Here is an 11044-nt window from a genome sequence, read left to right as displayed (position 1 = left end):
CCTCTTACATTCTGAAAATGTAACAGCTTGAGAGTGTTCTCTGTTGGCAAAGGGGTATTTCCGGGAGTGAAAATCAATAAAGGTTTTTACATTAACTCAATGTTTTCGACAGTTCCTCACTGCCTGAGCCTATGTTTCCTTTTTTGGTGGAGCTGGACAAGAATCTGTGATCTCAGCAGAGTTCTGAGAATCTGGCATCTCCTGTTTGATTTCACAGGGAAGTGCCTGGAAGAGCGGGACACCGTGCAGGCTGGGGAACTACAAAGGGGACTGCGAGAGAAGACCTGTGATTCCTTAGGTGTGGATAACATTAAAATTTTAAGCAAATAGGCTTTACCCTATTAAGTGACTTCATATAATTCTCTTTGAAAAATTTCCATTTATTCACAACTTAGGTAAAACATATAGTCAGACAACTTGGTCAGGAACCCATCAGGGTTCATTTATTTTTAATATATCCAAATTTTGTAATTTTTACTAGTAGTTAAATACTAAAGTTATAAATAAGAATAAAGTGCCAAATATTTAAACTCCTTTGATATAATTAAATATGTCTGACAATATTTTAATGCTTTCCCATCAATATTTCTCTTTAAGTATTCAGCAAATAGTTGTCTAGAAAATATCAATGAGAGTATATTTTGCAATTATAAGTGTGTATATACATATATATGTGTATATGTATACGTGTGTGTATGTATTTCTATTGAGCACCTACCTAGAAGGCTACTTTATGAAAATTGTATTCACTGGGTCAGTACAGTACCCTGCTTACTTCTTATATATACAAGATTTTTAAATATTATAATTAACTTTTGGCATATATCTAAAAAAAGCTTATTTAAAGGTATTTTTGTGACTTTTTGATATGAATGCCTTTGGTTTTCAAAGATTTGATAATTGTAATGTTGACTCCTAATGAGCTACACTATAGTGGTTTAGAAAAAGGAAAATAATATCTACCTGATAAGATATAAGAATCACATGAGATAATAATAATAATAATGTAAAGGCCTTTTAAAAAGTTTAAATTTCTCTTGCTGGGAGGAAGTTCACGTCAGGAATCACTTTAGCTAGTGCATGAGTCTGGGTGACCGACCAGTATACAAGTCCCAGTTGAGACACTGAAGAAATTCCTGGATGTCAACAGTCTACTATATTATAAATGCAACACACAGCATTAAATAATTATTAAATTGAAATGGAAAAATAAGAATAAATGTGGAAATTTGGGTTTGGAAAGCATAGTGTTGTTAGGCAATAGAACATGTAATTTTATGAAAATATCCAGAGAATTTTCTTACTGTGCATATACCTACTGTTTATGATAGGTTGACATAAAATTGGCTTGCGTAAGATGTATATCATTTGTTGACTATGGCACAGACACATATTCACAAATTCTTAGATACAGAATATTTATGCAAAGTCCACATCAAAAAACAGAAAAGTGCCTTAGCTAACAAAAAGGTAGTTGGTAATAAATTAATTCCATTAAACTGACATTAACACTGAGTGTTACAATATTAGATGTGACATGCAAGAAAGAGACAATTCAGGCAGCAACATCGTGCATTAAGATTTGCATTCATTCATAGTATTTGAGGGATTTTAACCACATTCTTTAACCACAGAGCACTAGGAGTCTGAGGTGATACCAATCTAACATTCAAAACATACCTTAATATATCTGAGTCCCCTAACCAATGATTTTAAGGAAGAAGCCAATGCCTCCGATAATCAGACCTAAGAAGTTTTAGCCACATACTGCTATGCGGTTGCAGTTAGAACATTCCACCTGACCAGGTCGAAGGAAAGCAAACATCTGCAATTTCATTTTTCAACAATGTAATTGTCTCAGATTCTTCCTACTTTTTTACTAGTGTGAGCAAATTTGAACATGTCAGTTTTGCACAATAAGAAAATGGCTTTGTGGAATGAATGTATATTTTGGCACAAAAATATTTTCTAATACCTCAAATAAAAATTTTTGCCAATGGCAAAATATCAAGCCAAAGAGGTGCTTCAATGGTGCTTACTTATCTGGGCAGAAACTACAAGAACAGTCCATTGCTTCCAAGAACTTTGTATTTAGTAGCAATTACTTCCCTCCCTTCCAAGGAATAGCACCAATAGAATTACACCTCAGACTGAGGAGTACTCCTTCCAAGCTCTTTAATTCCCTGGAGAATTCGCTTCACATGACCCACTTTCGATATCCCCAGATCCTAAAAGAAAAAAGGTAGAAAGAAAGAAAAGAAAGAAATTTATTGACGAGAGAAATGGGGATTAAATATTTAATTTATAATTAGCATTCACTTCATTTATTTCAGTTTATATTCAATGATTTAGGAAGTGAAAGCTAGAAAATACATTTACAAAACAAAAATAACCTCACATTGAAAAATTACCAACAAGTAAAATAATCACATCCTACACAGATTCTTAAATGTAACATTCTCATAAGTGAGAAGCAATGGCAGTTCTTCAAGGGTCTAAATTAGTTTCTCTTCGTTCTCCTTTTTTTAAGGAACACAGGTCCTTTGGGGATCTCTGAGAAAAGCCAGGTATGACACCTGGGCATCCACAATTAGTCTGAAGGCAACTACACACCTCCTTGATAACATAAACTTAAAAGTGAGGCCTAACCCTAAAGGAAGACACCAGTGCCCATTGCCTCATTTGGAACGCAAATACATCTGCAGTTGCATTCATGGTCTTTGATTTCAGAGGAATATTTAAATATTCTTTACAGTTTGTAAAACGTGTAAGTGTAAAAAATTTCTTAAACATAGGTATCTGTGGGTTGCTGCTTTTCCTCAACTTCCTTTGGCTCCTTTCCCTCAGAACTCCTTATTTCTTAAAGAACTATTTTCTATAAAGAACCAAGAATTCAATAGTGAACTTTCAGACATGGATGAAGACCGCAGAGTGTGCAGCACAGAGCAGGCACTTGGCAAATAAATACCTGTTGCAGAATGAATGAAACCCACCCAAGAGAGCCATAAGATTCACTACCTGAAAGACTAAATGAAAGGGTCATGGCCTCCAAACATGAGATCCTTCTTTAGGTGTAAGGGGCATAATATGTGAAGTGAAATAACTTAATTTTACAAAACAGAGTTTAAAACATTTGAAAATTAGTAGAACTATGACTTCCAAAGCAGCCTAGAAAATAGAATTATAAGGTACCATACGGTTATTTTTCTGAGAAGATAAAAATTTCAGATATCCACTCTGTTTTGCAGACTAAAAGCATTATTTACTTTTAAACTTGTAAATGAAGTAAATCAAACTGTTTTATGTACACATACACATGCAGTTGTCTCTCTCCCACATACTTTATCAGCAATCTGAATTCTGTAGCAGAAGTGCTACTGAAGACTCTGAATCCTTCTGGAAAACACTCTTTCCATAGCCAGTGCTCTTTTCAAGCTTGAGATAATTTCAGGGTAAATTTTTTACAATATTTAACTGACCCTGAAAAATATTTTCTCATATTACACCAAGTCATTCACAATCAGTCTTAAGGCAACTATACATTTCCTGAGTATGCTAAAATAACAAAAGGCCAAATCCTAGAGGAAGATTCAATACCAGTGCCTGCTTCCTTAATTTGAAATGTAAATGCATTTACAGTTGTATTCGGATTCTTTGATTCGAGTGGAATGTTAAATAGTCTTTGTACTCTGTGATAACATAGTTATCCGGGAAGGCAACCCAAGTGCCCATTAATAGACTAGTGGGTAAAAAAGCTGTGGTATACATATATAATGGAATATTATTCAACCATAAAAAGAATGAAATCTTACCATTTGCAAAAGTATAGATGGACCTAGAGGGTATTATGCCCAGTGAAGTAAGTCAGATAGAGCAAGACAAATACCCTATGATTTCACTTATATGTGGAATCTAAAGAACAAGTTAATGAACAAACAAATTGAAACAGACTCATAGATGCCAAGTACAGACTTATGGTTGCCAGATGGAAGGGGGGGCTGAAGAGATGGGTGAAAAAGGTGAGGGGATTAAGACGTGCAAATTAGTAGTTACAAAATAGTCCCAGCGATGTGAAGTACAGCATAGGGAATCTAGTCAATAATACTGTAATAACTGTAAAATGCCACGTGGGTACTGAAAATATCAATGGGTGCATTTTGTAAAGTGTATGATTGTCTGACCACCACGCTGTACAACTAAAACTAATACAAAATAATGTAAACTATAAGAAAAAATTAAAAATTTACATTTTGAGAAATACATATGTTTAGCACCAAGTATTTTATTTTAGGCCATATGCACACTGTATTCTCAAAAATAAAAACTTTGGGAGGGCCAGACTCTATTCAAAATTACTACTGTAGTATCATGAGTGTTTTCCATAGAGCTGTACTAATTCCTTAGCTACATTCTCTTTGAGTTCAGAACTGCATGTCTTCTAGGAGTTAGGCTGTGATAAAGTTATGCCCTGATATTAGTTATATGTTTCTTAAATTTTTTTCATATTCTTTATTTTGGCTTTTGCTTTCTTTGAATGAACAGGCCTAATTTTGCAGAAGCATTCTTTATACATATTCAGTTATCCTTCTAGCGACACACACACACAATTTTCCAAATGAAAACAACAACCAAAAACCATTGTGTCTTTATCATTATTTTCCTTGGTGTCCTTCAGGTTTCCCTACTGTCTTTTGAGACAAAAATAATGCAATCCGTTTACTTGTTAAAGCGCATTCGAAATGTTCTCCCTCTGCCACCTTTAGACTGTCACATCACTGTCTCTAGTTGTTTTGGTGATAAGGGAGTAACACCTGAACCAAGATCTGAGCAGGACATAGCCAGGTGAGCAGAAGGGGGAGAAGCATACCATCTGAGGGTACACTCCTGAGGTGAGAGTTTATTATTATTTTAATACATATTTTTATTGATTTCAGAGACAGGAAGGGGGAGAGAGAGGCAGAAACATCAATGACGAGAGTCAATGATCGGCTGCCCCCTGCACGCCCCCTGGTGGGGATCGAGCCTGCAACCCAGGCATGTGCCCTGACGGGGAATCAAACTGTGATCTCCTGGATCATAGGTTGGTGCTCAACCGCTGAACCATGCCGACCAGGCGAGTTTATTATTTTTAAGCAAATGAAATAAGGCCAGGGTAGATAAGGTATAGGCCAGCAAGGGGCCAGTGATTACACAGCAGGTTGAATAAATGGGCAGAACCCTTGGCCTGACAAAGATGTGAGTCTCTATTCTAACAGAAATGAGAAGCCACTGAAAGACTTTAAGCAGAAAAGTGATAAGCCTGATGTTAAAATTATCACGCTGATGGCAATGTGGATAGTGCACTGGAGAGAGCAAGGGCAGGAGTGGAAGGGCCAGTCAGGAAGCCACCAACTCACACAGGAAGAGGTCACAGTGCCGTGGAGCAGGGTGCGGACAGGAGAAAGCAACCTGGCTCTGCGAAGGGCTTCGTGAGCTGGGGGAAAGGGGAAGGAGGAGGAAGGGCGTGTAAGACCTCCGGGTTCTCTGGCTCAAGCAGCTGGAGCGAGAGGGGCCATTACTAAGACGCAGAGCACTGGAGAAGGAGCAGAATGGGAGTGGGGTAAGAGAGCAAAAGTTTGGTTTGGGACATGTGAACACTGACATCCCTGCGTGATAGCCAAGTATCAAGCAGAATTGGTGACATAATCCTAAGGTTCACAAATGAGGTCAGGGTTGGAAATACAAACTTGTGAACCACTGATACTATATATTCATAGACAGTGTGTAATATATTCATGGGCAGTGTAGGTCATTCTCCACAGTTAGACACGTGATTCTGAGGTGTCTGCTCTTCCTGGCAGCTACAACCACAGAGATCCAGGGCAACTCACTCTCTACCTTCACGGTTTTGTTCTACAGAAGGCTCTTCCTGTAAAATTATTTCTCTTTTCCCATTTCCCCATGCCCTGTTTTAGAGCCAAAAGAATTAAAAGGGCTATCAATGCAAATTTCTAAAAGGAACATTTTAAGAAAGAATGTTATTTGTATTAAAAATAAAAACAAAACAAAACAAAAAGTCCCATGGGGCTGAAGAGAAAGTTTACTAAGAGAATTCCTTCCCATCTACCTTTTACTCTTACCCTTTTTTCCCAGCCAGGTCCTCCACTCTAACTTTGACTAAGTATATGTATATGCTGTTTTTTTCATTCTGCAAATATCTGCTTCACTCACTGTGTGTGTGCCTGCATGTTTATATGTGTTTGTACACATACAGCGCGCATGCACGCACACACGCACACACACACAGCCTTTTCCTTGAATGTATACTTATTCATGGCAAATGAGATGCAAGCTTCTGGAGGGCAGACACACCCAGGGAAGCTGGCATTACATTCATCAGTAGCTACTCAAAAAACACTGCTGCCTGCTGAGGATATCAGACGCTACATAAATATGTTGGGAATGATGATCCTTCACATTTATTTTTTGTGTGCATTCATTTCCAGTTTTGAAGTCAACCTTTACTTTATGAAGTCTAACACTGTATCTTTTCTGTGTTCTAGATTTGGGACTCTCAACTAAGGTAATTAATTAAGCTATTATTTTATTATTATTCTGGGCTAAACATGTTTAGGTATACATGTTTAGCGCTTTTGATGTGCTAAAACTGTGGGACTCTGCATTTTAAACATTTTTACATTACCCCTATCTGTTCAAAAACGCCTGCTAACATAATATAAAGACACAGACAGCTCATGAATTTGTTAGGAACTCTCACGGTAGACCACTGAACTTGGTCTACAGGAAAGGGATCACTCCAACAAATATTGAAGGCTTTGTCACTTGCTTATTAAGCACCTTGGAATTTTAAAACGGTGGCATGTGGTAAGCAAATACAACATGACAAATCCTACTCCTAACTGGGACTGTAGAGGCACTTTGGCCATTTCCACTGTTGAGTCTCCATGGAAAGAATGAAAGAGAATTGCTGCAGACAGTGAATTAATGACTTTCTTTCATCATAAGTGACAAAAAGGCTTTGAGCTGTTTTCTAGCAAAAGGAGGGCATAATTTTTACTTCCTTTACTAAAGAAAATAATAAATTTATTTTTGGGAATAATACAATTTTAACAATAAGTCATGGAAAGGAACTTGAATTTATTGGTCTACTTGACATCTATCTGAAAGGTTAATTTAGAAATGCAACAAAATCATAGGACTGCTATAGGTCTCATCTAGTTCCATATGTTAGAAAGGCTTTGTTATTGGTATTTTGAGTTAATTTTTAGTTGTTAGCCTTATTAGATTTTTTAAGCATTTTCAGAAACAATTTTCACCTTTCATGCTAATGCAGTAGAATCATCCATTTAAAAATATTAGCGCATAGGGATAGCCATACCAATGAATGCAGAGAAAAATTACTAAGTCATGCTAAGCTTTAGCTGTAATAGCCAGAGAATGATTTTGACAGGAAAATATTGCTGACATTCTTGTTTTAAAAGCATACAAGGAATTCAGACCAGAGGACAATGCATATTAAATTACTGCATGTTCGCGTAACATAAGCCAAGCTATAAGCATGTAACAGAAGAGGCACAGGAGAAAGGACTGTTTTGCAAGAAAAAATTTCAAGAGCAAAGAGTAGCACAAAGGAAATACCTTAAGATCTTGCCTTTCCAGATGCAAAAGTTCAGCCCCTCTGATGTCATGACGGATGAAGATTTCTTTGTACTCTCCCAAATTGATCAGATCCAGCCAAGCAGCAACTTCCTCTGTGCCCCATTTCTGAACTACCAAAGTTAAGAGCAAAACCCCCTTAATTTCTACATGCTCAATGCATTACAAAGCAAAGGTTGGCCAAAGAAGATGCAAACAGAGTATAGCAGCAGTGCTAGCAAAGGGAAAGGTTAAAGGTGTTTCAACAAAACTACAATTCCATTTTTCCCATGCAGGTCAACACAAGGATCACAAAGACATTCACTGCAGTGCACCTGTGCTCTTAGAGTTAGCTCAATTTCCTCCTTAAAGCCACCTAAACTACACTGTATGTAGAAAAGATGTACTTCTCATTAGGATCAGTACAAGGTCTAAATAAGTTCTGATGGTTTCCTTAAGACCATATATGAAACTGGTTATAGTTTAATTAGCTAAAAATGCTAATTAAAATTTAAAATCTAACATAGGGTACTCAATTTTACGCAAACTTCTGCTTCAGGTCTTGCTGACTTTAAGTGTTGCCTTTATTAATTCTCTTATTATTAATTATAAAAATAAATGTCCTATTAAACTGATTTAACATCATCTAAAAACGGTCACCACTACTCTCTAAGATTAATTGGATTGTTACTTTTCATTCTTTTAAACATTTTATTTAACACTGATTAATTTTAAAAAGCCTACTTATTTGCCATATTTGGTTTTAAAATGCCCTTCAACAGCTGCTCTCTGATCGTCAAAAATCACTTTTGAAAAAGTGATAGCTGACACAGAAAAGTTAGAAACTGATTTGATTGTGAAAGGCAACTACCATCAGATGCACAGAACTTGAAGGTGCTTTAGCCCTAATACAGGGTTAAAGTGAAGCTCCAGGGAAAGGTGGGAACGGAACTAGAAAGACAACTTGGAGGAGAGAATTTAGCCTTTGCTTGGGGACACAAATGTCATAGTAGACGCCATTACTGAGGGGCTGAAATGGTGTACTAAATTCTTAAAACAGGAGAAAGAAAATACAGAACTTTAGGTAGAAAATGTATTTGGCAAGCTGAAGGAATATATGAAAGTTTCTATATTCCATTTATCGAAATGATCGCGATTTTGAACTTTGAAGAAGAGAAACAAGTTAGACGCCGATGCCTTGAGTTGCAATTGAGCAAGACAGAGAACCATCTGCACAGACGCACTGACAGCCACCAAACTAAGTGGAGGCAGATCAGCAGCCACCTAGTCTTCTTGTGTGTTTCATAACTACTGATTCCTACTGATATTTGGACATATTTTAGGTGCAATATAATTCTTTACTATGGTAAAATGAACATTAAATTAAACTCACCATTTTAAGCATTTTATAGTGGCATTTATTACATTCATGATGTTGAACAATGACTGCCACTATCTAGAACTTTTCATTGCCTCATTGGTATCAGTTTAATAAGCTACTTTCCCATAATGTTATCCTCTGGTGGGCCACCTACCAGGCTGCGAACTTGTCTTCTGCTTCTGACCCTTTTCCTTTTTGAATTTCGGCACTATACGAAATACTGTGCTTCTGCTGTTCCTCTTGGTGCAATCCATAGGAGGCTCCTGCTCGAGAGGAGCAAGAAAAGAATTTTCTCAGGACAGTAGAAGAGAACCTTCTCTAATGTTAGCGAGAGCGCAGGGCCAGGTCACACACACAAAGCACTGTTGAAGCGGTAACATCTTAAAAAACGTTCACGAAGTCATATCCTACTGAAAACGTACTGGTTCCCGCATTACCTTGGTTCACATAAAAAAGCCTTTTCTCGTTTGTTCATCAACAGTACATTTGAAAGTAATGTTCAAAATTCATTTTCTCCTGAATATCTCTTTTACAAAAGATGAGTTCACATTCTGGCATCCTCAAGCCTGCATCTCTAAACAGGCTGCACTTTACATACCTCGTCCTCGTTTGGGTGAAGGATGTAGTACAGCCAAGGGATCTCCCTCAGCTTCTGCAGCTCCACCTCCACAGAGTGCAAGGCGCTGGAAACCCGCTCCTCGTGCGGCGACTCCAGCTGCTAGTCACCAGCAGATTAAAAAAAAACACAAAACAGGCTCAGTGCCCAACCTCACCGAGAGTAAGCTGTTTAATTTAATAATGAACATCCTTATCAAGATGGCAGCGTAGGTAACAGCTGCACCCGCCGCCTCCCGCAACCACATCAAAATTACAACTAAAATTCAGAACCACCATCACTCAGAGCCTCCTGAGATCTGGCTGAACAGAAGCCCCACAACCAGGGACCTGAAGGAGCACCAAGACGGTAGGAGGGGAGGAGACGCGGGTGGATCAGGGCTGAATCATGGAAACACGGCCGGCCGAGACCCAGGAGGAACATCTCGGCAGCAGAGATTTCCCGGAGGAGTGAGGGGTCCCAGCCCCGCAGCAGGCCCCCAGCCCAGGGCTCCAGGGCCAGGAAGAGACGTCCCCACAACTCCGGGCTGTGAAACCAGCGGGGACTGTAGCTGAGCGTCCCGGAGGCTGCGGGAGTCCCAGGCTTTCCTCTTAAAGGGCCCGCTCACGGACTCACTCAGACGAGCTCCTTTGGCGAGTCCTCCCCGCACAGAGCCAGCAGGCAGGCTCCACATTTGAGTCTCCAGCACCTGACTCACACCTTTGCCCCTGCCCCGTGATTCCCGGAGGCCCCGCCCCTCCCCACCTGCAGGCTCATCTAGGCCATTTCCAGGGGCTTTTCTGTGCAAGTGGCCTCTGGAGACTCATGCTTAGAACTTTCCTAAACTCTCTCAAGCAGCAGCAGCAAGCCCCATATGGCTTGGTAAGTGGCCCCAGGCCTGGCACTAGCGGCAGCCTGCATTGGCTCATAGCATGGCCTCTCCTGGACACCTCCAAGCCCAGCACAAGTAGCAGCCATCTATGGTTTGCTGTGTAGCTCATGCTGGGTGGCCCTGGGCAGGGCACAGGCAGAGGTTGACTTTGCACCTCCCAGGAGGCCCCAGAGACAGTGCACCTGGTGGTCAGACTCGACCACACTGGATTACAACCCTACCACATCCACAAATGACACACTCAAGGGGCGCACTTGGTGAACACCAAAGCCCCACTGAAGTAAATCCTGCTCCATAGGGGGTCTCCAGCACAGCAGCTCTTTGGTTGTAGTTGTAGCTGGTCCTCACAGCTGATTGGCCTGGGGGGGAATTCCTCCCAGTGACACCAACAGCAACCAAGGCTCAACTACAACATGACAGTGCACACAGCCCACACAGGGGAGCACCAAGAAGGCCCAGCTCAGGTGACTGGGGAGGCTGAGCTGCTGGATCCTATGGGACACCTACTACACAAAGCCACTCTACAAATTCTAGGAGACAT

At 39.6% G+C, this 11044-nt stretch overlaps 1 protein-coding gene across 1 annotated transcript in view; it reads right to left on the bottom strand.

The window, feature by feature from the left end:
* Positions 1-1628: 1628 nt before the first annotated feature.
* DGKH (diacylglycerol kinase eta) overlaps positions 1629-11044 on the bottom strand; it is a 162400-nt gene continuing 152984 nt past the window's right edge. Inside the window, exons 27-30 of the mRNA XM_087814316.1 lie at positions 9615-9734; positions 9171-9279; positions 7639-7769; positions 1629-2228 (exon numbers count right to left, since the gene is read on the bottom strand). Coding sequence (XP_087670442.1) covers positions 2139-2228; positions 7639-7769; positions 9171-9279; positions 9615-9734 — 450 coding nt within the window. The 3' untranslated portion in view covers positions 1629-2138. The remainder of the gene's footprint in view (positions 2229-7638; positions 7770-9170; positions 9280-9614; positions 9735-11044) is intronic.

The sequence above is a fragment of the Miniopterus natalensis genome, chromosome 2 (assembly GCF_054644295.1).
Source record: "Miniopterus natalensis isolate mMinNat1 chromosome 2, mMinNat1.hap1, whole genome shotgun sequence".
In the NCBI taxonomy this organism is placed as follows: Eukaryota; Metazoa; Chordata; class Mammalia; order Chiroptera; family Miniopteridae; genus Miniopterus; species Miniopterus natalensis.
Note: the sequence above shows the minus strand (reverse complement) of the source record. Positions and strands in the feature narration are given on the sequence as shown.